We start from the raw sequence: 27,745 nt of genomic DNA, 5'->3' as shown, positions 1-27,745 counted from the left end.
AATAGAAGTAATTTACAAATCTGTTTAACTTTCCGGAGCCAGTTGATATATAAAAAAAAGTTTTTGCCTGGAATACCCCTTTAACCTCTTAAGGACCAATGACGTTGTGGAACGTCATGGCACCCTGGGCCTTAAGGACCAATGATGTTCCACAATGTCATGGCCTTTTCCGGTCTCTGCCGCTCGCCGGGCAGAGATCGGAACCGGATGCCTGCTGAAATACTTCAGCAGGCATCCAGGGCAAACGCCGAGGGGGGCCATGTAGGCCCCCCATGTCGGCGATCGCCGCAAATCGCAAGGGAAATCGCCCTTGCGATCTGCGGCGATACCGGGCTGATCGGGTCTCTGGGACCCGACCGCCCGGTAATTTCGCATGATCCCGGCTGTCACAGACAGCCAGGACCATGCTAACGTATAGGAGCGAGGTGGCAAGCCTGCCACCTCCTCCGATCCCCTGCGATCCGTCGGTTAACTAACCGACCAATCGCAGGAGGGGGGGCGGTTACTTCCTCCCGTCCTGCCCGGCCCCTTGAAGTCCGGAGAGGACGGGAGGAAGACCGGAGGACGCGGCGGGGGACGGGGGAGTGCTGGGGACCGGCCCCGGTACTTACCTCGTCCCTGAAGACCCGGATCCAGACGGCGGCAGCGGCGACAGGTGAGTTGATCTTCAGCCGCGGTCGGGCCCTTTACAGCAATGCACGTCGCCGTAAAGCGACATGCATTGCTGTAATGGGACCCTGTATACTACAACTCCCAGCATGCCCAGACAGCCCTTGGCGTCTGGGCATGCTGGGAGTTGTAGTTTTGCAACATCTGGAGGTCCACAGTTTGGAGACCACTGTGCCCTTCCAGATGTTGCAAAACTACACATCCTCAGCATGCCCTTACTGCCCAGGCATGCTTGGAGTTGTAGTTCTGTAACATCTGGCCCTTCAGATGTTGCAGAACTACAACTCCCAGCATGCCTGGACAGTTTTGGCATACTGGGAGTTGTAGTTTTGCAACATCTGGAAGGGCACAGATTGGGAACCACAGTATTAGTGGTCTGCAAACTGTAGTCCTCCAGATGTTGCAAAACTACAACTCCAAGCATGCTGGGAGTTGTAGTTCGGCAACATCTGGCTCTAAAGATGTTGCCGAACTACTACTCCCAGCATGCCTGAGAATGTTTGGGAGTTGTGGTTTTGCAACATCTGGAGGCATACTGGTTGGGAAACATTGTCTGTTTCTTAACTCAGTGTTTCCCAACCCGTGTGCCTCCAGCTGTTGCAAAACTAGAACTACCAGCATGCACTGATGGACTGTGCATGCTGGGAGTTGTGGTTTTGCAACAGCTGGAGGTCCCCCCCCCCCCCCCCTGTGAATGTACAGGGTACATGGGCAGGGGGCTTACAGCGAGTATCAGGCTGCAAGTTTGCGATGCAGCAAATTTTGCACCGCAGCTAAAACTCGCTGTAACCCCCCGCCCGTGTGACTGTACCCTAAAAACACTACACTACACTAACATAAAATAAAAAGTAAAAAAAACACTACATATACGCATACCCCTACACAGCCCCCCTCCCCTCCCCAATAAAAATAAAAGAGTCTGGTACGCCACTGTTTCCAAAATGGAGCCCCCAGCTGTTGCAAAACAACAACTCCCAGTATTGTCGGACAGCCGTTGACTGTCCAGGCATGCTGGGAGTTTTGCAACAGCTGGAGGCACCCTGTTTGGGAATCACTGGCGTAGAATACCCCTATGTCCACCCCTATGCAAATCCCTAATTCAGGCCTCAAATGCGCATGGCGCTCTCTCACTTTGGAGCCCTGTCTTATTTCAAGGCAACAGTTTAGGGCCACATATGGGGTATCGCCGTACTTGGGAGAAATTGCCTAACAAATTTTGTGGGGCTTTTTCTCCTTTCACCCCTTATGAAAAGGTGAAGTTGGGGTCTACACCAGCATGTTAGTGTAAAAGAACATTTTTTTTACACTAACATGCTGGTGTTGCCCCATACTTTTCATTTTGACAAGAGGTAAAAGGGATAAACGCCCCCCAGAATTTGTAATGCAATTTCTCCCGACTACAGAGATACCCCATATGTGGGCGTAAAGTGTTCTGGGGGTGCACAACAAGGCCCAGAAGGGAGAGTGCACCATGTACATTTGAGGTGATTTGCACAGGGGTGGCTGATTGTTACAGCGGTTTTGACAAACGCAAAAAAAAACACATGTGACCCCATTTCGGAAACTACACCCCTCACGGAATGTAATGAAGGGTGCAGTGAGAATTTACACCCCACTGGTGTCTGACAGATCTTTGGAACAGTGGGCTGCGCAAATTAAAAATTTTGTACAGCCCACTGTTCCAAAGATCTGACAGACACCAGTGATCTCAGGTAAATGCTCACTGTACCCCTTGTTACGTTCCTCAAGGGGTCTAGTTTCCAAAATGGTATGCCATGTGGGGGTTATTTTGCTGTCCTGGCACCATAGGGGCTTCCTAAATGCGACATGCCCCCCGAGCAAAATTTGCTCTCAAAAAGCCAAATATGACTCCTTCTCTTCTGAGCATTGTAGTTCGCCCGTAGTGCGCTTCAGGTCAACTTATGGGGTACCTCCATACTCAGAAGAGATGGGGTTACAAATTTTGGGGGGTATTTTCTGCTATTAACCCTTGCAAAAATTTGACATTTGGAGGGGAAACACACATTTTAGTGACATTTTTTTTTTTTTTTTTAACGTATGCAAAAGTCGTGAAACCCCTGTGGGGTATTAAGGCTCACTTTATTCCTTGTTACGTTCCTCAAGGGGTCTAGTTTCCAAAATGGTATGCCATGTGGGTATTTTTTGCTGTCCTGGCACCATAGGGGCTTCCTAAATGCGACATGCCCCCGAGCAAAATTTGCTCTCAAAAAGCCAAATATGACTCCTTCTCTTCTGAGCATTGTAGTTCGCCCATAGTGCACTTCAGGTCAACTTATGGGGTACCTCCATACTCAGAAGAGATGGGGTTACAAATTTTGTGGGGTATTTTCTGCTATTAACCCTTGCATAAATGTGAAATTTGGGGGGGAAACACACATTTTAGTGACATTTTTTTAACATTTTTTTACATATGCAAAAGTCGTGAAACACCTGTGGGGTATTAAGGCTCACTTTATTCCTTGTTACGTTCCTCAAGGGGTTTAGTTTCCAAAATGGTATGCCATGTGGGTATTTTTTCCTGTTCTGGCACCATAGGGGCTTCCTAAATGCAACATGCCCCCCCAAAACCATTTCAGAAAAACGTACTCTCCAAAATCCCCTCGTCGCTCCTTCGCTTCTGAGCCCTCTACTGCGCCCGCCAAGCAATTTACATAGACATATGAGGTATGTGCTTACTCGAGAGAAATTGGGCTACAAATATAAGTATACATTTTCTCCTTTTACCCCTTGTAAAAATTAAAAAATTGGGTCTACAAGAACATGCAAGTGTAAAAAATGAAGATTGTGAATTTTCTCCTTCACTTTGCTGCTATTCCTGTGAAACACCTAATGGGTTAAAACGCTGACTGAATGTCATTTTGAATACTTTGGGGGTGCAGTTTTTATAATGGGGTCATTTATGGGGTATTTCTAAGATGAAGACCCTTCAAATCCACTTCAAACCTGAACTGGTCCCTGAAAAATTGTGATTTTGGAAATTTTGTGAAAAATTGGAAAATTGCTGCTGAACTTTGAAGCCCTCTGGTGTCTTCCAAAAGTAAAAACTCGAAAATTTTATGATGCAATCATAAAGTGGACATATTGTATATGTGAATAAAAAAAAATTATTTGGAATATCCATTTTCCTTACAAGCAGAGAGCTTCAAAATTAGAAAAATGCAAAATTTTCAATTTTTTCATCAAATTTTTGAATTTTTCGCCAAGAAATGATGCAAGTATCGACAAAATTTTACCAATAACATAAAGTAGAATATGTCACGAAAAAACAATCTCGGAATCAGAATAATAGGTAAAAGCGTCTTAGAGTTATTAATGCTTAAAGTGACAGTGGTCAGATGTTCAAAAAATGCTCTGGTCCTAAGGTGTAAAATGGCCTGGTCCTTAAGGGGTTAAAGGCTAGAGACATCACATCACTTACCTGCTTGCTACGAGATGTATTTGTAGGGATGGAAGAAAAACGTATTTGTTGAATTCAAAATCAAGCCGGAACGCCACCTATTAGGAAGGTATACGCTGGGATCAGTAACACATATTGGCAGCCTCCCTGACACATTCCATACACCTACTGAGCTAGAACATAGTTCTTGGGAGAGATCCTTGGTCATTTATCCCCCAGCTGAGCAATACGTTTTTTGGAACAGATCAGTGAAGCACTTTAACTTAGCCGTAGGAAGGAGAATTTATGATGAAACTTTTCTTAGGTGAATATCTTTAGTGAAGATAATGTTTCCCTATTCAAAGAGGTTGTCTCTTCATTAAATACCATTTGTGTTCGGGGCTCCATACGTGTACTAGTGACAGGAAAGATTGCCTACATACCTATACAAGATCTTATCCTAGCATAGCGGTCTGAGTTGTGCCATAACCGCGCAATGAGGGCACGCCTATAGAGGGCATGCACTATAGTGAAGGAATAAAATAAGGGAGGGTTGGGAGGGTTCCACAAACGACACGTGCTCCGCCCCTGTAGGAGAGGGGGGAGTTATAAACACACACGTTCCCCACCTGTTCCTAATAATCCCCACCTGGAAGTGCAGGGAGCAATAATTACTTCCGCCCCTCGCACAAATACAGTCCTGCGGGCTTTATACTTATCAAATCAAAGCTGACCCAGCAACCAACTTGGCCTGTGTCTCCAGACACTTCCAAAGATCAACTGTTTGGGGGGGAAGAACTGTAGCAGTCACTGTAGGAGAAATGTAGTATTATATGATCCCGATTTAAATGTTTGACCAACATTGTAATACATGGTCCATGGGAGGGAGAGCCCCTCTTGGCCAATCATGGTGAATCTCGGGTGGATAATTCCTCCCTTACAATGTTTAAGTGCCCCTATAATGGATGGAAAGTGGTTCACTTCCTGTAAAATCTTCACATGTAGACAATGAACAAGGAATGTTGTTGGATTTTCTATAGTCTTTTTAAATAGATTTAATGTGGAACCATATGATTGTGCCAAATCTTTGAACACACAAATGCTAGAAAAGGTGAAGATGTATACCCTTTTAAAGGGGTACTTTTAAAGGGGTATACCCTTTTAAAGGGGTACTCCAGCACTTAGACATCTTATCCTCTATCCAAAGGATAGGGGATAAGATGTCTGATCACGGGGGTCCCGCCGCTGGGGAACCCTGTGATCTTGCACGCAGCACCCTAGTTAAAGGGGTTCTCCGGTGCTTAAACATCTTATCCCCTATCCAAAGGATAGGGGATAAGATGCCTGATCGCGGGAGTCCTGCTGCTGGGGACCCCCGGGATCATGCACGCGGCACCCTGTTTGTAAGCAGTCCCCAGAGCGTGTTCGCTCCGGGACTGGTTACCGGCGACTACAGTACGGGCGGGCGTGTGACGTCACGCCTGCGCTGGCGTGTGACGTCACGCTCCGCCCTGCAATGCAAGCCTACGGGAGGGGGCATGAGAGCTATCACGCCCCCTCCCTTAGGCTTGCATTGAGGAGCGGAGCGTGACGTCACACACCGGCTCAGGCCGGCGCATGTTCGCTCTGGGTCTGATTACCGGCGACCACGGGGCAGGCGGCGTGTGACATCACGCCTCTGCCCCCGTGTGACGTCACGCTCCGCCCCTCAATGCAAGCCTATGGGAGGAGGCTTTCTGTATTTGAAAGTATAAAATGAAAATGGAACTGACCACGGACCATGCAAAACTGTATCCAACCCAACCAGCTGGATGTTCTTTTCTGCAGGTAGATGTCCACCTTCATTAAGCTATACATTTCATGGCATGAAAAATGTGACTCTTGTATAGAAGTTTACATCTACTGTAGAGTTTATGTCAAATACGCATTCTTCTAAAACCTGTTACCAACCATTTTACTAAAATGAAGAATATTTTTTGTAGAGTCTAAAGTCATCTACTAAGTTATTTGCCCACATTCAAAGTCTAGAACCATAACTATATTTAACATGTCAATTTAGAACATTCATTCCCAAGCACAGCAACTCTCATCTCACCTTGGCTTTGGCTCTGAAAAATGGGAAACTGACATTACAGATCTTGCAGTGCGGTATACGCTCATCATTTTTACATTCAATCTTAATGTCTGATTCTTCCTGGGGGGTAAACATAGAAAAGGTGAATTTATAGTCCTTATCACATATAATAAACAATTACCATATGTTCACAGTAGATATAGGATTGCACATAGCTGTCCCTTCCAGATATAGGATATGGTACGCACGCCAGTAAATGCATACAGCGGAAATGTTGCCGGAATTATTGAGAGCATCGTGCAGCCAGAGTTGAACGCACGGGAACATGGTTTTCAGCCACATGCATTCAGGAACATGGCTTTAGATGCCCAAATAATGCTATACATTACTCATATAACAATGGCACCACATCATACAGTGCAGCAAAAAAAAAAAAAAAAAAAAGCATAAGAATCAGTAATTCAAATACCATGGAAATCTGTAATTCAAATACATCACAATTCAAATACCACGGAAATCTCTCCCCTACAATTCACTTTTCAAACTGCTGTACCAAAATATTTTTATTATCTAGTGCCAAGTGTCAAAGAGGCATTCCCATGACACTGAAGTGCTGAGGCTCCCTCCTCATCTCTGTCTCTGTTTGATTGACAGTCAGCTGGAAACCGAGCCCTTTAAAAAATGTTTAACATAAGAACATGATTTAACCAACTGGTCATTTTCTGACCCTGTTTTACATTTATAAGTATACCTTACTTATATACCTTCCTGCCTCGTTCAACCAGATCTTTTGGATCATCAGAGATTGTGTCCAATTTTTACCCATAATCCATGGCTTCATAATATCCTATTCCAGTGTTACTCCCCACCCACCATGTGAGAGACTCTGTGGCTGGTCACCTTTGTAATCAGACTGGCATACTGAAGGTTCTGGGAGTAGGAAATGTTGAGTACAGTGCTATATGCATTCTCCCCTCGGTTTTCCAATGTAACTTCCACGGCCACTCGCCTTCTGCTTCCTTCAATGATGAAGACAGAGTTGTCGAAAGAACGACTAAAAGTTGTGCAGTCTGAGGGAGACCTTCTGAGCGAGCGATGGCAAAACTCCCTGAGTGTAAGAAAAAAAAGAATATGTCAGAAATACAACAACCAGACCAATATCTGGACTCCTAATTGAGATTACAACCTTTCTAAAAGCCTACTATTACTGTCATTCCTACATGTGCTTGACTTCATTACCACAGTCTGCTCTATGTTTTTAATGTTTGGATTCCACATTTAAAGGGAACAGAATGTGCTCTATTTACAATTTTCCAGTCCCTTACTATTAAGGAAATAGCATTCTTGGAAGAGAATACACAGTCTGAATTAGAAGGCCATTGCACATTGAGTGTTTTTAAGAAACCTAACATTAGGACACATTGAGAAAAAGTAGATTTCATGAAAGAAGGTCTCTCTACTATCAGTCATAGGCTAGGTGTCCACGAACATAGATGTCATATTACTAAACCAGCCCAAAGCAGGCCCCATATTAAACAAAAATCACAGCATGTCTGAAAGCTAATCTGTCAGGGCATGCCAAGGGTCTTAGTTTGGGTTGACACATAATATTTTGGTCAGTATTTTTAGCCAAAACCAGGAATGGGTTTAAAATACAGATAAATGTCCAAATCGTTTCATTATAGTTTTAAACTGTATAAGTGCCTTTCCTGATTTGGGATAAAAAGTAATTCCGACCAAAAAGCTACAAGTGAACCAGCCTAAGTTGTGCACCAGCTGAAGAACCGTAGGTGTGAATCCACTGACATAATGGAGCTGGTAGTTTGTAATTTACATGAGAGAGACTGAGACTAAATATTAATGCAAAGACAAATAATAATAATAACTATGGGGTGCAGCTCCCTTGAGTGGTCTACATCAAGTGCAATGGAGTACATACAATAAAAGATTACTACTTGGAGATTTTAGAGATATAGGGCTTAGTAGTGGTTTGTTCTGTGTTACTGGTGGAGAGAACCTCTGTCTGGAGTACCCAATTGGTCTGTGTTCTCACCTGCATCAGAGGTTCCATTAGGATCCTCCAAAAATGCCAGACAAAATAGTGTAGCAAAATAGTGTAGCATTTATCCAGTAAAATGTGGAACGCATACCAGAAAGCCAACAGACCCCATTTAAATAAATGAAGTCTGTTGGTTGCCTTTTGTGTCCAACACATATTAGTGGCTTAGGTGGGTCAGGGCTATGGCCAGTGACCGGGTATTACCTGCATGTCAAGACTTAAACAGAAAGTGCTGATCACTGGAGATCCAAGCACCACTGAAACACCACTAGTAGTCGTGGATCAGGCAGGTAAGTATACTTTTTTTTTTTAAAGCCAGCCTGACTCCTTTTAAAAAGGAGCAAGGCACTGTCATTATTTTTATTGTTAGAATGTAAGCAAATTGACCCAACATTTATGGAGGTGAAATGAACTGTTGTTTTGAACTGTTTAAAAATATAAAGGGAACACTAAGATAACACATCCTAGATCTGAATGAATGAACTAATCGAATGAAATACTTTCGTCTTTACATAGTTGAATGTGCTGACAACAAAATCACACAAAAATTATCAATGGAAATCAAATTTATCACCCCATGGAGGTCTGGATATGGAGTCACACTCAAAATCGAAGTGGAAAACCACACTACAGGCTGATCCAACTTTGATGTAATGTCCTTAAAACAAGTCAAAATGAGGCTCAGTAGTGTGTGTGGCCTCCATGTGGCCATATGACCTCCCTACAACACCTGGGCATTCTCCTGATGAGGTAGTGGATGGTCTCCTGAGGGATGTCCTCCCAGACCTGGACTAAAGCATCCGTTGGAAATGATGTTCCAGATGTGCTCAATCAGATTCAGGTCTGGGGAACGGGTGGGCCAGTCCATAGCATCAATGCCTTCCTCTTGCAGGAACTGCTGACACATTCCAGCCACATGAGGTCTAGCATTGTCTTGCATTAGGAGGAACCCAGGGACAACCACACCAGCATATGGTCTCACAAGGGGTCTGAGGATCTCATCTCGATACTTAATGGCAGTCAGGCTACCACTGGCAAGCACATGGAGGGCTGTACGGCCCCCTAAAGAAATGCTACCCCACACCATTATTGACCCACCGCCAAACCAATCAAGCTGGAGCATGTTGCAGGCAGCAGAAGTTCTCCACGGTGTCTCCAGACTCGGTCACATGCACTCAGTGTAAACCTGCTTTCATCTGTAAAGAGCAAAGGGCGCCAGTGGCAAATTTACCAATCTTAGTGTTCTCTGCAAAATGCCACACGTCCTGCACAGTGTTGGGCTGTCAGCACAACCCCAACCTGTGGACGTTGAGCCCTCATACCACCCTCATGGAGTCTGTTTCTGACCATTTGAATGGATACATGCACATTTGTGGCCTGCTGGTGTTCATTTTGCAGGGCTCTGCTGGAGGTGGAGGTAGCGTTCCTGCTGCTGGGTTGTTCCCCTCCTACGGCCTCCTCCACATCTCCTAATGTACTGGCCTGTCTTCTGGTAGCGCCTCCATGCTCTGGACATTACGCTGACAGACAGATTGATGTGCCATCCTGGATGAGCTTTACTACCTGAGCCACTTGAATGGGTTGTAGACTCTGTCTCATGCTATCACTAGAGTGAAAGCACCGCCAGCATTCAGAAATGACCAAAACATCAGACAGGAAGCATAGGAACTGTGAAGTGGTCTGTGGTCCCCACTCCTTCATTGGGGGTGTCTTGCTAATTGTCTATAATTTCCACCTGTTGTCTGTTCCATTTGCACAACAGCATGTGAAATTGATTGCCAATCAGTGTTGCTTCCTGAGTGGACAGTGTGATTTCACAGAAGTGTGATTGAGTTGGAGTTACAATGTGTTGTTTAAGTGTTCCCTTTATTTTTTTGAGCAGTGTAGTATAATGGTGCCCGTTCTTGATCATGGAGCCCTATCTCTGCTATTTGCACCACTGACCAAGTATGTATGTGTATGAAATAAAAAAAGCTGCTGCCTCTGTAGATAACATACACAGAATAAGTTTAAAGTACAAGAAATATAAAAGAGAATTTTTGGTTTAAATGGGCACTGTCAGATCCAAAAACTTTTTATGTGTTATTACTGATGAAAATTAAAGACCTTTTGTAATATAGTTAACATTTTTTGAATATATAATAAAGAAAACGGTCCCTGAAAATTCCACCAATAGGGGTGCCCATACCTACTGGGACACCACCCAGTCCTGCAGCAGCATCAGGATTGTCCATGAGTCATAGACAAGAGATGACTCATGACAAGGCTGCATGAGCAGACCCACCAATCACCTCCCACCACAAGGAGGGACCCCCCCCCCCCTTTCCTCTGAGAGGATTTCTAACACTGTAAGCTAATGAAAAGATTTATTTTTTATAATAAATATGGGTGACGGGAGCATAAAAATTAGTACATGGTCAGGATTAGGTACTAAATAACAATTTATATATTTTTTTTTTGTGGGATCTGACAGGTACACTTTAAATACTTTATAAAGATAGACTTGGATTACTCTTGGCTACTGGACCTTTCATTGACGCCTGTTGAGCTACCAGTCAGACCTGTTGTGAAATAATGTGAAGGATGTAAATCCAGACAATGGAGTCATGTAACAGTATACTTTAAACAATCCTGTGCTACTGTGTCTTTCTTTTAGCGTTTTGAAGAATTTATGGAAACATTTACATTTCAGAAACATGTGTTCTCAATAAATCTTCACTCATTATGTGAATAACTGAAACAGTCTGGATTAGTGGATCCACTGAAGAAAACAGAAATGTATATTGTGCTACTAAAGTATATGGGGGAGAATTTATCATTGTGTAAATCAAGTTATTTCCCCACTGAGTACATCATATGTACTTGCGCCAAATGTATTAATAAGGCGCGCATTCTTCATAAATAACTAAATAGCTTAAAGGGGTACTCTGCTGCTCAGAGTTTGGAACAAACTGTTCCGAATGCTGGAGTTGGCGCCGGGAGCTGCTGACATCATGCCCCGCTCCCTCAATGCAAGTCTGTGGGAGGGGGCGTGACGCCTGTCACTGGCCCTCCCATCGACTTGCATTGAGGGGGCGGGGCTATGCCATCATAAGCTCCCGGCGCTGGCTCCAGCATTCGGAACAGTTTGTTCCAAGTGCTGAGCAGTGGAGTTCCCCTTTAAATCTAAGTGTCAAAATGTGCTGCCGGTTGGAGTGAGAGTGTGCAAAAATTAGCCACAATTTTAAATTGTTACATGTTGTAAATCGGCTATTAATGCAAAAGTCAAAGCAAATTTGGCTTCATCCTAAGTTTTTATAAAATAACTTGTGGAAGTGTAGTAGCAGAAATGTTGGCAAGAAATGTACAAAAAAAAGCCATGTAAATACAATGATCTATCCATCTATCTATCTATCTATCTATCTATCTATCTATCCATCTATCCAGCTGTCTACAAGAATTGGCATGAGACAGCACCGGGGACCAACCTGGCAGCATGTGAAACACCCAGGCAGCCAGTCTAGTATTAGTTTATGCAAAGTCCAGAAATCACAGCACCGACAGGTCAAGGATCTTCATAAGCTGGTTTCTTTATTCACCCCAAAAAGTTACAACGTTTCGGCAATAATAGCCTTTATCAAGCATGCTTGATAAAGGCTATTATTGCCGAAACGTTGTAACTTTTTGGGGTGAATAAAGAAACCAGCTTATGAAGATCCTTGACCTGTCGGTGCTTTGATTTCTGGACTTTGCATATCTATCTATCTATCTATCTATCTATCTATCTATCTATCAAACAATAGGATAAGGAAGCAGCACTCCTTGTTGAAAATAGTGGAAATGGTGGGTGCAAACGGCCGGAGTCCCAGGTCACAGGAATCACAACGTGGATATAGAAAACAGAAGACTGTAGCACTCCAAATGTGGTGAAAAAGCAGTGGCGTTTATTCCAGCTTCAATCAATGCCTTGATGTTTGAGTTGGAATAAACGCCACTGCTATTTCACCACATTTGGAGTGCTACAGTCTTCTGTTTTCTATATCTATCTATCAAAGATAGAAAAGGGGTCGAAGGTATGGATAGGACATCCACATTGGTAAAAAAACATTAGGAAAACTCAGAGTAGGATTCCCTTTACCTCAGTCTACAATCAACACAGCAATTATATCTCGAGGATTTTGAATAAATACTGGCCTATTTTAAAAAACAGTTTTCCTACGGTAAAGGAATTTTCTATTAATCCATTGATGTCTTATAGAAGAACTAGAAATTTAAAGGATCGGTTGGTACATGCTGAAATTAAGACTGAGAAAAGGGAGAGGCAGACATTTTTAACTAAACATAGATTGGGCTCCTTCCCCTGCCTCTCTTGTATAAATTGCCCTTTGATGATAAAGGGTTCAAACTTGATACACCCTAACACCCAGAAAGTTTACAATCTTAAGCAATTCTTGACGTGTAATTCTACATGGGTAATTTATGTCCTAAAGTGCCCTTGTAAAAAACTCTACATGGGTCAAACCACGTGGAGTTTAAAGACAAGAATAAACAACCACAGGTACAGTATCAGAAACGATAAGCTAGACTTACCAGTTTCTAAACAATGTGTTGAATTTAAACATTCAGAGAGGGAAATCAAATTTATGGCTATAGACCAGGTAACTGTCCCAGTTAGAGGCGGGGATAGGTTGGCGATACTAAGGAAATGGGAGTTATGGTGGATACACAAATTGAATACCCTTCGTCTTTATGGACTAAACGTAGAATTTAATATGATTTAGGGTTTTAAAAAGGAAGGGGGGCAAATAATGGATATACATATTGTATATTTTGTGTATATATATATATATATATATATATACACAGTATATGTATATATATATATATGTGTATATATATATGAGGATTCAGTAATAATATTTTAGTTTGTTTTTGTTTATTTTAAAGATTTTTCATCAAGAATATTTTGCTGGAGGATGAAATGCCACTCGCTGTGTTTGCCATTAATAATTTGAATTACATATATTTTATAACTAAGGGGAGCACTTTAATAAACTTTAAAACACTATTCAGTAATTTTATGTTTTTTTTTTTACACATTTATATACCGGTAGTTAGTTTTTTATTTCACTGAATGAAGGGATATGGTACTCGGTGGTGGACCCTTGACAATGACCATTTTTGGATACTATTCTATCTCTTAATTTTCTTGGTTTTCAAAAAAAAATTTTTTGTTATTTCACATAATCTTTTTACTATTTTCTATTTTTTATTTCTTTTTATTATAATATTTGTTCCTTTTGTGCTTTATCTTTTGAGTTATAAGTCCTAATTACCATGGTGGTCAGTGACCTGAAATTGAGTTAGCGCTGCTGAAATAGCTGGCGCCCCCTGTAGAATACTAGGTGTTGGTGGATCTATGGTGGCAGGAGACTTGAGGGGCTTAGCCTCCTTGATCCCCCATGGCGCTTATCCTCTCTGACCATAAAACAAAGTGATTTGTTGTCCCCTGGTGAATTGGGGTTAGACTCTGTACATAAAGTTCGTGTAGAGTTTGCAGACCCTATTGTTGTAGTCACTTGTAAGTTTGGCAATTATGATAGGTAAAACAACTACTCCCAGCATCACCTTACCACTGCTAAGGTCATGCCTGGAGCTCTAGTTTTAAATGGTGACAACCTCCTCTAGCGCTTTCCTATTCCTTGACAATTGGCATATTTGATTATTATACTGGAAATAATTTTCCAAAACATGCTACACCATTGGCATCCATTACACCAGGCTAAAAAATTACTTGGGGGGGGGGGGGGTTGCATGGTGTGACACCATCTTCTACCGTACCGGGTAGCTCCAACCCTGGCAACACCACTGACTACAGAGGAAGTTGTGTAGTTCTTTCCCATCTGACCACAGTGCTCTCTGCTACCACCTCTGTCCAAGTCAGGAACCGTCCAGAGCAGGAGAGGTTGGCTATGGGGATTTGCTTTTACTCTGGACAGTACCTGTCACAGACAGATCTGGCAGCAGAGAGTACTGTGGTCAGACGGGAAAGAGCTACACAACCTCCTCTGGAGCATACAGCATCTGAAAAGTACTGGAAGGATTAAGATTTTAAAATAAAGGTAACTTACAAATCTGTTTAAATTTCTGGCATCAGTTGATCTGAAAACATTTGTTTTCCACCAGAGTACCCCTTTAAAGGGAATGTATCACCTTGATTTTTATATTGATCAAAGCCAGATACTCAAATGTAGTCTTTTTTCTAATCTGTTTCTACTTTATTATTGTACAGTTTTTTGTACATTATTATGGGGCAGCCATCTTGCCTGAGCTGCTTTTACCAGTATTTAGAATCTTCTACAGCAAAAAAAAAGATTTACAGCAAGCTCCATGGACATAGGAAAAATAGTCTGGAGCAGACCCTATTCACTTACAAGGGAAAGTGTTGTGGGTATGCTCTGTAACTTGTGCAGACATCATTGTTTAGAGAGGGGAGGAGCTGAGTCCCGAACATGACCTATTGTGAGCGGCCTGATCTAATCTATATACTGGTGTCACCTTACACTGAACTTCAATCTGTATTGACAAGGAGGACACTACTGGAAAGTGATTTGTGCAGAACAATTTCAGCAGTGTCAGCTAAATATTAGGCTTAGTAGCCAGACTGAAAACAGTGTCAGGCTGTGTCAGCTAAATATTAGGCTTAGTAGCCAGACTGAAAACTGAAAGATTTAAGTTACAAGTAAATGCTACGAGATAGATAGCAACATGGAAAGTACTTGTTTTAAACAATTGTTGGTTTTCTGATGACACATTGCCTGTAAAATTGGTAAAAATAAAGTAAATAAAGTATTAATAAAATTAAAAAGAATAAAATAATAATGTGTAACAGAAGTGACATTAAGAGGCCACACATTCATATTCATTTTTACTGTGTATCAGTACAATATACTTATGCTACACTTTTGTTTCCTCTACATTTATGATTCCCCTTAACCCCTTAAGGACCGGGGTTTTTTCCGTTTTTGCATTTTCGTTTTTTGCTCCTTGCCTTTAAAAAATCATAACTCTTTAAATTTTGCACCTAAAAATCCATATGATTGCTTATTTTTTGCGCCACCAATTCTACTTTGTAATGACGTCAGCCATTTTGCCCAAAAATCTATGGTGAAATGGAAAAAAAAATCTTTGTGCGACAAAATTGAAAAAAAAACGCAGTTTTGTAACTTTTGGGGGCTTCCGTTTCTACGTAGTACATTTTTCGGTAAAAATGACAGCTTATCTTTATTCTGTAGGTCCATACGATTAAAATGATACCCTACTTATATAGGTTTGATTTTGTCGTACTTCTGGAAAAAATCATAACTACATGCAGGAAAATTAATACGTTTAAAATTATCATTTTCTGACCCCTATAACTTTTTTATTTTTCCGTGTATGGGGCGGTATGAGGGCTCATTTTTTGCGCCGGGATCTGAAGTTTTTAACGGTACCATTGCATTGATAGGACTTATTGATCGCTTTTTATTCATTTTTAAATGATATAAAAAGTGACCAAAAATGCACTATTTTGGACTTTGGAATTTTTTTGCGCGTACGCCATTGACCGAGCGGTTTAATTAATGATATATTTTTATAATTCGGACATTTCCGCACGCGGTGATACCATATATATTTATTTTTATCTTTATTTACACTGTGTTTTTTTTTTTTATAGGAAAAGGGGGGTGATTCAAACTTTTAATAGGGGAGGGGTTAAAAGATATTCATTCACTTTTTTTGCAGTGTTATAGCTCCCATAGGGACCTATAACACTGCACACACTGATCTTTATCATTGATCACTGGTTTCTCATAGGAAAGCAGTGATCGATGATTCTGCCGCATGACTGTTCATGCCTGAATCTCAGGCACTGAGCAGTCATTCGGCGATCGGACAGCGAGGAGGCAGGTAGGGGCCCTCCCGCTGTCTTGTAAGCTGTTCGGGATGCCGCGATTTCGCCGCGGCTATCCCGAACAGCCCACTGAGTTAACCGGCAGCTTTTACTTTCACTTTTAGCCGCGTGGCTCAGCTCTGAGCGCGCGGCTAAAGGGTTAATAGCGCGCTGCTATTAGCTATTAGCGACGGGTCCCGGCTTCACTATGACGCTGGGCCCGCTGTGATATGATGCGGGGTTACCGTGTAACCCCGCGTTATATCACGGGAGCAGGACCAAGGACGTACCTGTACATCCTTGGTCCTTAAGGGGTTAAAGGCAAAGTTGGGAAGAATAGTCAAAGCTCACCGATAAGCAAATTTACTTTTTGTGTGGGAAAATCATCCCCATTTACTGGGACACAAGGATGCCTGGCAGAAATAATAATATATATTACATTAATGTCATACATCATCAAGCAAAGTCAATGGAACTTTGGAAATCTGAAACTGATACTTTTTTTTTTCCCAGGGGGCTATGTATCAAAGATATATTCTTTCCATCTGCACTGGAAATACAATAAGCTATGATAGACTTTTTTTTTTTTTATATTCTGTTTGTGGCAAGTCCAGCAAAGCTGGAAAATGGTCTGCATATGAGTTATGCTTGCTATAGATATGGCTGCTGATGACTCAGAGAGGCTTCATGCAGACAGTTCCCCGGAATAACGCTATTAACAAACCCGAAAACCTAAAGTATCAGTGGCATGATAATCACAACCGTGGGATTGGCAGACGCTCACCTGAGGGTGTTTTGAACTGGAAACTATTTTGAATTGGTTGGATTTATTGTTTCTACGAAAACAAGCAGCACCCACAATTTTATGGTAACCACTAAAGAATTTACAAGTTTCTATGCCTGTGGCTCAACACGGAATCAGCTACTTTAATAATATATATCTATGGTTATTGTTATTGTTAGATAGTTGTTATGTTTATCTCCTGTAGCCAGGACAAACAGTGCAGCTTTTTACACTGTGAATGGGTCCAGCCCAGAAGAACCAGTGGCTAGTAGTCTGGAAGGCTTCTGTGGCAAGCGGTGTATCTTTAGGCCAAAGCACTTTTTTGAGGGCATTGGTGGGTGAAATTTTGGTGAGAATTCATGGCAGGGCTTCTGTAGGATATCCATAGTGGGGACTGTGGTGATATCTTTAGCAGGAACTCTGTAGGGCACTTTGAAGCATCTGTTGGTAGGATGGGCACTTATAATAATTTTAGTACTGGGCCTGCCAAAGTGTAAAATTACACTAGCTGCTTCCCCTTGGGATTTGTTTGTGTCTGCCTTTCTGTGTATAGTAAATGGGTTTTCCAGGCTAAATTTAATGATGACCTATCCTTAGGTCATCAATTTCAGATTAGTTGGGTGCCAACACCTGGCACCTGCTCATAAGCTGTTGGCACCACCATGGTACCCACATATATAGAGAACAGAGCTGAAAGCAGACAACTTCATGCATTGTGTAGTGGCCATGGTGGGTTACTGCAACTTAGCTCCCATTGATGAGACATTGACTACTTTTGGCTCTGTTCTCTGTTCATGAGGACACCATGGCTTTGGTACACAGCTGATTGGCAGGAGTTGGCACCCCAAACATATGATTTTAATGACCTTTCCTAAGGATAGCTCAGTGATTCATCTAGCTTATAAAACCCCTTTAATATTATTGCACCACATGTAAACTGTAACTGTGTGTTAGAAGATATGACACTTCCAAATGAGATAAGGCAGGATTGTCCCCTCTCCCCCTTGCTTTGGCTATTGAGCCCTTGTCCATTATAATAATGAATGAGCTTCTAAAAGATAGGGGATAAGATGTCAGATCATGTGGGGGGGGGGGTCCAGACGCTTGGATCCTTGCGCCCCACGGTGTTTCAAATACGGAAGCTTGTTCATGACATTGTACCAAGCCCCCTCCATTCCTGTCTATGGGAGAGGGTGTAGCCATCATGTCTCCTCCCATAGACATGAATGAGTGGTCACCCATCATCCAGCATGGAGCGGAGTTTGCTCCATGCACCGGATGACTGGGGTACAACGCTGGAGATCGCAGGAAATCCCTGCGGTGACCCCCTTGTGATGAGACATCTTATCCCCTATCCTTTGGAAAGGGGATAAGATGTCTAGGGGCAGAGTACTCCTTTAATATTCACCTCAATAAGATTTACAAAATCAGGATTCTGTATACTGTAAGGCTAAGTTTCCACTTGATTTTTTTCTGGCAGTTTTTGGAGTCCTGCCACTGCAGTTTTTGAGCAAAGTCAGAAGTGAATCCATAGGCGAGGAGAAGTGTAAGTCCTTCCTTTATATGTCCGATTCCTTTTGAATACACTTCTGGCTTTGGCACAAAAACTGCAGTGGCCGATATCCAAAAACTGCCAGAAAAAAAAAACAAGTGGAAACTTAGCCTAAGAGCTAAGTAGAAAAAAAAATTAGCAAAATGGTGAAGTTAAAAAATGAGACTTAAGATAGAATATGATCTTAGAGATAAAGATTTATATACATTTCTCCAATTAAAACATGGAATACTTAAAAATTAGGTGAGGGAGCTATTATCTAAAATAGATAGACAGGCAGATAGATAGATATGAGATAGATAGATAGATAGATAGATAGATAGATAGAGCTATGAGATGGATAGATAGATAGATAGATAGATAGAGAGACAGACAGACAGACAGATAGACAGATAGACAGAGTTATGAAATGGATAGATAGATAACCAAAATACAAAAGAGAATCACACTCCAAATTCTGTGGGTGCAAGCTGGCCAAGCCTGGGTCAGAGGTTTCACAATAACAAAAGTAAGAAATCCAGCAGCACACCGATGTGTGATGAATTACTGTCTTTATTCATTATCAAATGTACAGGCGACATTTTGGCTGTCTCACACAGCCATTGTCAAGCTTTTTTTTCCAAGGTAGACCCATACAGTATATAGATATTACCCTACTGTGGGAATATTTAAAATCCTGCCAGGTTTAATCATGAAGCTCCTAAAGGGGTACTCCGTTGGAAATTTTTTTTTTTTTTAAATATATCAACTGTTGCCTGAAAGTTAAACAGATTTGCAAATTACTTCTATTTAAAAATCTTAAACCTTGCAGTACTTATCAGCTGCTGTATGCTCCACAGGAAGTTGTGAAATTCCTTCCAGTCTGACCACAGTGCTCTTTGCTGCCACCTCTGTCTATGTCAGAAACTGTCCAGAGCAGGAGAGGTTTGCTCTGGGGATTGGCTTCTGTTCTGGACAGACACAGAGAGAGGTGGCAGTGGAGAGTAGTGTTGAGTGGCATAGGCCATATTCGAATTCGCGAATTTAGCGAATATATGGACGAATATTCGTCATATATTTGCTAAATTCGCATATTCGTAATATTCGCGTAAATTTTAGCATATGTGAAAATTAGCATATGCGGAAATTAGCATAAGTGAAAATTCGTACGCCAGTCTCACACAGTAGTATTAGAGCCTTCTTTACACCACACAAGCTGGAAGCAGAGAGGGGTGATCACTGTGATGTGTACTGTGAAGAAAAAAAATTAAAAAAAAACGAATATGCGTAATTGTGAATATATATTGCTATATTCGCGAATATTCCCTAATTGGAATTGCGAATTGTGAATATTCGCGAGCAACACTAGTGGTGGTCAGACTGAAAAGAACTACACAACTTTCTGTAGAGCATACAGCAGCTGATAAGCATATCAGCTGATAAGCATATTTTGTTAATAGAAGTAATTTACAAATCTGTATAACTTTCTGGCACCGGTTGATTTAAAAACCATTTGTTTTCCACCGGAGTACCCTTTTAATCCTGTTTTTTTGAAACATAAAGAATGAAACAAAGATAGGGTTAAAGGGAACCTGTCATTACTTTCATGCTGCCTGAACCACAAGTCAGTGCAAAAGTGTCTTGTAGCTTCTCCCCGCCCCTCCGGCCTTAAATGATAGATTTCTCCTTAAACCCAAAAAGGTAGAGGTCTATCAATCAAGGTTGGTTGGGTAGGGAGAAACTACCGGGGAGTGCTGCAATTACTTAGGGTTTAGGCAGCATGAAAGAGGTGACAGGTTTCCTTTAATAATCAAAAGCTTCAATGCCTGGAAAAAGATTATGGTTCCATGAACTAGAATGTGTGTTAACATTAAATATGTATTGATTAATTCTAAGAAGGAATTTAAAACCATTGCCTCATTTAATTTAATTCTCAGACTGTAATATTCCCCAGACTTTTTGTATAATATTAAAAAACAGAATGATTCAAGATGCTCCAGATGTGGTCATAGAAAGGTGAACTTCTACAAGTTTAATGGAATTGTAATAAAATTTATGTTTATTGGAAGGCTATCTATGATGACATTTTGGAAACATTGGAGATCGCTATTCTCCCTACTGCTACTGATTTTAGAGGATGATTCAGATGTTCAGATTCCATTAAGGCAAAAACAGGATGTGATTAAATACTTTTCTTATGGTTTGACTTAAGATGACACCAGATACCAGACGTAGAACCTATACAATACTTTACAAAGTCCTAAGGTTTTAATGAATGCTTGTGAGATTGCATAAAATCACAAGGACTATGGGGGGGGGGGGGGGGGGGGAGATGTATCATTGCTTTTAGAGCATTTTTTTGTCTATGTTTTGGCGCAGTTCAGGAGCAAGCAGCATATTTAGGGACTTTTATGCTCCTTTTGATATGGACAGTTTCACTCTTTTTTTCCTACCCATAGAACCTTTTCTTTTTGATCATGCAGTGGTCATGTATTTATCATTTGCGACTTTTGTCAAAAGTTGCTATTTTGTGCGCAAAGCTACTTTTTTAGGCACAAAGCTTCACCACCTACCAGTAGGCATGAGAATCACTTCTACCTTCCACAATTCAACCTTTAACCTCTTGTGGACAACAGTGTCCCACTCCCCTTCTATGACACACGCTCAGGAGCTGAGTGGTCATAGCTGGGTGGTCCTAGCTGGGTGGTCCTGGCCGCTATCTGCCACCAGGACCCATCTCTAATGCCAGACATCACCGATCACGGTGATGCCCGGCTTTAACCCCTTAGACACCGCAATCAAATTTGATTGTAATGTCTAAAATGCAAGTAAAAATGTCCCGACAGCTCTGTGAAAGTAAATAAAAACACCTAACCTGCCAAATTCAGGACCCGGGAAAGTGTCTACTTCCCTCCCTCACAAGCGTCTAGAAAAAGTGTATGTGGTAGAGCTTTTCCCACCACAGCAGAACTGCGCAAAATTCATCATCCTGCTGCACCTTCTTGATAAATAAGATGTACACTAGTCAAACCCACCACCCAAATAAACCTGGAAAATAGCTCTACCGTAGACATTCTTTGATAATATATAATTTGAACTTTAGATGTAATGACTAAGGTAAAAGTGTTACCCATTGCATAAACTCACAGTGCAGTTGGGATATCGTGTTTCACATCCAGGTAGAGATCAGGTACACAACGCTCGTCTTGATTACATCCATTCCAGAAAGGAACCTGAACCAGCAGAAAAGTCATTATCACACAAGATATCATCACTGACGTCCTGAACACCAGACCTGTACAAGCCTCATACACTGACAATATTAGGGTGAATTTATATGCGGAACAGAGGAAGACTTTTCTGCAGCCATCCCATTTACTGACTGTCATTTGGGAGAAGTAATCGTTTCAAGAGTTTTGCCTTTAAGACCTGTCTACCGGATATAAACACTCTTTACGACAGTCACTATTCTAATAATACCCTGTCTCTGAACTATGCAACTTATTGTATATAAGTAATAGTGGGTTACTGGACGAGATGCCCAAAGCAATGTGTTACATCACTAATGTCATTTTATACCGATAAATTAAACTCAACCTGTAAAAATGATATACACTGGAATCTGATAGGATGCTATGGGAAAGCATTCCTCTCAGCTTCTGCCATGTGTTGAAACCCAACCTACAATCTCTACTAGAGCAGGGCCATATGCTCTGCACAATACTGGCAGAAATCTAAGGATAGCCTTAAAAGGGTACTCCGCCCCTAGACATCTTATCCCCTATTCAAAGGACCCCAGACTTCCGATGCACGGAGCAAACTTCGCTTTGTACCGGATGACTGGCAATGTGAGGCGGAGGCTCATGACGTCAGGGTTACGCCCCACACATGACATCATGGCCATACCCCCTCAATGCAAGTCTATGGGAGGGGGCGTGACGGCCGTCACGCCCCTCCCATAGACTTGCATTGAGGAGGCATGGCCGTGATTTCACGAGTGGTGCACTGAACCTGATGCTCCAAACGAATGCTGGGTGCAGCATGGAGATTGCGGGGGTCCCCAGCGGTGGGACCCTGCGATCAGACATCTTATCCCCTATCCTTTGGATAGGGGATAAGATATCTAGGGCCGGAGTACCCCTTTAAATTTCTGCTGCACATTTCCCCATTTTTCACAGCATTTTTGGAATTGGAATAGCCCTATTCAATGGGAAAAATCAGTGCCCTGGTTTTCTTAAACATTTTGTGCATGGCATACATATAGTGAAGAAAAATAAATATTTCATCCACTGCTGGTTTTGTATGTTTGGCCACTGACAAAGGAATGATTGATCTATAATTTTAATGGTCAGTTTATTTGAACAGTGAGAGACATAATAACAATACAAAATCCAGAAAAACACATTTCAAATACTTTATGAAATGAAAAAAGCAAGGAACACGTAGGTGCACTCACCGTTCAGCAGAGACGATCAGGTGTGGGAGTCCGTTAACGGGATGCCGGGTCACGGCATAGGCGCTGATGTGTGGCGCTCGGAGGCTACGCCGGCAGTTTCGCACGTGAGTGCGTGCGTGCCTCAAGGCCGGAAGAAGCACGCACTCACATGCGAAACTGCCGGCGTATCCTCCGAGCGCCACACACCAGTGCCTATGCCGTGACCCGGCATCCCGTTAACGGACTCCCACACCTGATCGTCTCTGCTGAGCGGTGAGTGCACCTACATGTTCCTTGCATTTTTCATATTGATGCTTCATGCTTGTGTATGTGCACCCGCAGGAGACATTGGGATAGGTTGCCGAGGACCTTGCTGCAAGTTGTAGAAGGTGATATTGCTTCCTGAGTGCTCTTCCCGCTTTCTTGCTTTACTATATGAAATGATTTGCATTTTACTCAGTATAAGTATTTGATCCCCTATCGATCAGCAAGATTTCTGGCTCTCTGGTGTCTTTTATACAGGTAATAAACTGAGATTTGGAGCACTGATATTTCTGATAATGATTCCGAAATTTATTGGCAAACTTTATACGGGCCTGTATATGGGCATTCTTGAGCAGGGGGACCTTGCAGGCGCTGCAGGATTTCAGTCCTTCACTGTAGTGTGTAACCAATTGTTTTCTTGATGACTATGGTCCCAGCTGCCTTAAGATCCTCCAATGTAGTTCTGGGCTGATTCTTCACTGTCCTATTGATCATTGAAATTCCATGAGGTAAGATCTTGCATGGAGCCCCCGACCAGAAGAGCTGGAGAGTTATTGTGTGTTTCTTCCATTTGCAAATAATTGCACCAACTGCTGTAAATTTCTCACTAAGCTGCTTGGCGATGGTCTTGTGGCCCATTCCAGCCTTGTGTAAATCTTTAATCTTGTCCTTGAAATCCTTGGACAGCTGTTTGGTCTTGGTGTCAGCCTCGTCTATAGCACAGTGGTAGTGTGTATACCCTGTGTTCTGACGCCCCGAGTTCGAGTCCTGCCCGTCCCACAGTGTTGAAGATTTCTCAAACTTGGCCATGGTGGAGAATTTGGAATCTGATTGATTAATTACTCTCCCTAAGAGAGTGCTCCTAATCTCAGCTCGAACCAGAAATCTTATTGATTGATAGGGGTTTAAATACTTATACTTTACAGAGTAAAATGCAAATCAATTAATAACTTTAAAATACTTTCTTTGTATTGTTTTTTTTTGTTATTATGTCTCTGGCTGTATAAATAAACCTACCATAAAAATTATAGACTGATCATTTCTTTGTCAGTGGGCAAACATAAAAAATCAGCAGGGGGTCAAATAATTTCTTCCTTCACTGTACCTAATAAATTACATGTCACCTATTTATGCATTCCTCACACATGCATAAAATATGCTTCAAATGACACTTAGGCCTAAGTCTCTGTTTTATTGTTTTGCTATTTGGTGAAGGTCCCAAGGGTCAGAAACTTTTAATACGTTAGTGGTCTATCCCAAGGAGAAGTCATGTAAATTCCTGGAAAACCTCCTTAAAGGGGTATTCTGGGGTTAACTAACTTTTAACTATCCTGCCCATTATGAATAATTATGCTAGTTTTACATCTACTTGCTATACGGCTCTGCCGTGGATCGTTTTCTTTTTGTTCATTATATGGTCCCCCCAGGTCTTAGCGTTTCCCTTCAGGTCCTGATGACATTTGTCTCACAATCCTTTGTGGCTTGAGGAAGCAGCTGGTATTAGGGGGCTTGGCTATTTCTTGTATTTCCTCACAAGCCAGCCCTCTGATGATGTTTGCGGTCCATCTGTATGTCCTGACGGGCCGGCGTTCCCTGCATTCCCTTAGAAGATTGCCGAGATCACGGGACGCCATCACGTCAGGTGATATTGGCTTGTGAGGAAATACAAGAAATAGCCAAGCCCCCTGATACCAGCTGCCGCCTCGAGCCGCAAAGGATTGTGAGATGAACGTCATCAGGACCTGAAAGCAAACGCTAGACCTGGGGGGACGATATAATGAATAAAAAGACGATCCACGGCAGAGCTGTATAGCAAGTAAATTTAAAACTAGCATAATTATTCATAATGGGCAGGATAGTTAAAAGTTAGTTAACCCCGGAATACCCCTTTAAGAGCAGTGTCACCATAAAATGTCTGGAATATTAAAGGAAACACAAACAAATGCTACACATATGTCAATAGGCATAGGGATGTTATGTAATGTTATGCATGTTAGATGCTAATAAGTAAAACCAAACTACTTTATGTTAAAATTGGACTCGCGAAAATCCCATATATACCAAGCAAATGTTTTTACTGTGTTGTTTTCTGTCACCATCACTGCCCCCCAAGTGTGGAAACAATCCCATTAACCAGAATTAGGCAACAGTCTAATAAATGGTAGAAGATTCAATTTGGGCGGTTATAATAAGTTGCAGAAGTTGAGGTTCGTATTGAATTCATTTTCACATAATATAAGTAATGTGTGAGTCAGTGGGTGTGGTGTTCAGTTATATAGAAGCTTTCTCTTATGAGGTCTTTATATGCAAGGCTGTTTTTTTTTTTTTTGCTTTCTCCAGAATTCTCAATGTGAACATCTGTACTGAGGGTTGTGACTCTCGAGTCTTCGGAGGCTGCATTAAGAAGTATTAGCTAATATATTATGGAACTGCATTAATTAATTAGATTGATTCTTTAATAAATTCCCCATTACTGAAAAGGTTCCCTTTGGGTAGGGAAGATATGGGAAGATATGGCCCTTAGACAATGCAGAACAGCACACAAACCTAACCTCACAGTTTGCTAGATGCATTGGCATAGCCTGTTCCTAGGATGACAGGCTGCCCCTACCTAGGCTTGGCCATAGATAGATGATAAACTGTACCAGTGGTGAAATACTGGAATTATAATTATTAGAATTATTTGAAAAGGACTTAGGAGTCTTAGTTAACAGTAAATTTAGCTGTAGTGACCAGTGTCAGGCAGCTGCTGCCAAGGCAAATAAAATCATGGGGTGCATCACTAGGGGCATAGATGCCCACAACAAGGAAATAATTCTACCACTGTACAAATCACTAGTCAGACCACACATAGAATACTGTGTACAGTACTGGGAACCAGTGTACAAGAAAGATATAGTGGAGGTGGAGAGGATTCAAAGACGGGCAACCAGAGTAATACGGAGAATGGGAGGACTACAGTACCCAGAAATATTATCAGAATTGGGGTTATTTAGTTTAGAAAAAAGAAGGCTTAGGGCCGACCTGATAACTATGTATAAATATATCAGGGGACCATACGGAGATCTCTACCATGATCTATTTATACCCAGGACTGTATCTATAACAAGGGGGCATCCTCTACATCTAGAGGAAAGAAGGTTTCTACACCAGCACAGACAGGGGGTTCTTTACTGTAAGAGCAGTGAGACTGTGGAATTTTCTGCCTGAGGAGGTGGTCATGGGGAACTCTGTAAAAGAGTTCAAAAGGAATCTGGATACATTTTTGGAGAATAACAACATTACTGGTTATAGATATTAGATTTATAGGGACAGAACGTTGATCCAGAGATTTATTCTGATGCCATATTTGGAGTCAGGAAGGATTTTTTACCTCTAGTATGAGTTTTTTTTCCCTTCCTATTGATCAACTCAGTAGGGACTCATTAGGGATATAGGTTGAACTTAATGGACTCTGGTCTTTTTTCAACCTTCTGAACTATGTTACTATGTATCAAGGAGTACCCTGGATAGATGTTATATGTCCTGTTAACGTTAAATAATTCTTAGCGTGTGTAACTAAATGTACTAGATTACCCTATGTTCTTCTTTTTGTGTGGGGGTCCTATATTGATATTGCTGAACTACATACACCTGACTGCCCTTACTCCCCAAGATTAAGTGCTATATCTCTATTTATGATGTCACACCTACCTAGTGATAGAAACACATTAGAAGTGCAGTGTAATTAATACATTGGGGATCAAAAATTTGGGCACCCCAGGTAAAAATTAGTATTAATGTGCATAAAGAAGCCAAAGAAAGATGGAAAAATATCCAAAAAGCATCAAATTACAGATTAGACATTCTTATAATATGTCAACAAAAGTTAGATTTTATTTCCATCATTTACACTTTCAAAATAACTGAAAACAAAAAAATGGCGTCTGCAAAAGTTTGGGCACCCTGCAGAGTTAATATCTTGTACTGCCCCCTTTGACAAGTATCACAGCTTGTAAACGCTTTTTGTAGCCAGCCAAGAGTCTTTCAATTCTTTCAAGTCTTCCAGTTCTTTGAGATTTCTGGGCTGTCTGTCACGCACTGCTCTTTTAAGGTCTATCCATAGATTTTCAATTATGTTGAGGTCAGGAGATTGTGAAGACCATGGCAAAACCTTCGGTTTACGCCTCTTGATGTAATCCCTCGTGGATTTTGAGGTGTGTTTAGGATCATTATCCATTTGTAGAAGTCATCCTCTCTTTAACTTCAGCTTTTTCACAAATGGCATCAAGTTAGCATCCAAAATTTGCTGAAATTTAATTGAATCCATTTCTCCTTCTACTCGTGAGATGTTCCCTGTGCCACTGCTGCAATACAACCCCAAAACATGATTGATCCACCCCCATGCTTAACAGTTGGACAGAGGTTCTTTTCATTAAATTCTGTTCCCCTTCTTCTCCAGACGTACCTTTGCTCATTCCGGCCAAAAAGTTCAATTTTAACCTCATCGGTCCACAGAACTTGTTTCCAAAATGCATCAGGCTTGTCTATATGTTCATTTGCAAAGTTCAAACGCTGATTTTTGTGGTGAGGACGTAGAAGAGGTTTTCTTCTGATGACTCTTCCATGAAGACCATATTT

At 41.7% G+C, this 27,745-nt stretch overlaps 1 protein-coding gene across 3 annotated transcripts in view; it reads right to left on the bottom strand.

The window, feature by feature from the left end:
• Positions 1-27,745, bottom strand: part of ITGA11 (integrin subunit alpha 11) — a 151,591-nt gene that overhangs the window by 17,083 nt on the left and 106,763 nt on the right. For all 3 annotated transcript variants that reach the window (XM_056571622.1, XM_056571623.1, XM_056571620.1), the window contains 4 exons: positions 21,574-21,659; positions 7,041-7,248; positions 6,162-6,260; positions 4,109-4,185 (listed from right to left, as the gene is read on the bottom strand). In XM_056571622.1, coding sequence (XP_056427597.1) covers positions 4,109-4,185; positions 6,162-6,260; positions 7,041-7,248; positions 21,574-21,659 — 470 coding nt within the window. The remainder of the gene's footprint in view (positions 1-4,108; positions 4,186-6,161; positions 6,261-7,040; positions 7,249-21,573; positions 21,660-27,745) is intronic.

Source organism: Hyla sarda, chromosome 4, assembly GCF_029499605.1.
Source record: "Hyla sarda isolate aHylSar1 chromosome 4, aHylSar1.hap1, whole genome shotgun sequence".
Classification (NCBI taxonomy): Eukaryota; Metazoa; Chordata; class Amphibia; order Anura; family Hylidae; genus Hyla; species Hyla sarda.
Note: the sequence above shows the minus strand (reverse complement) of the source record. Positions and strands in the feature narration are given on the sequence as shown.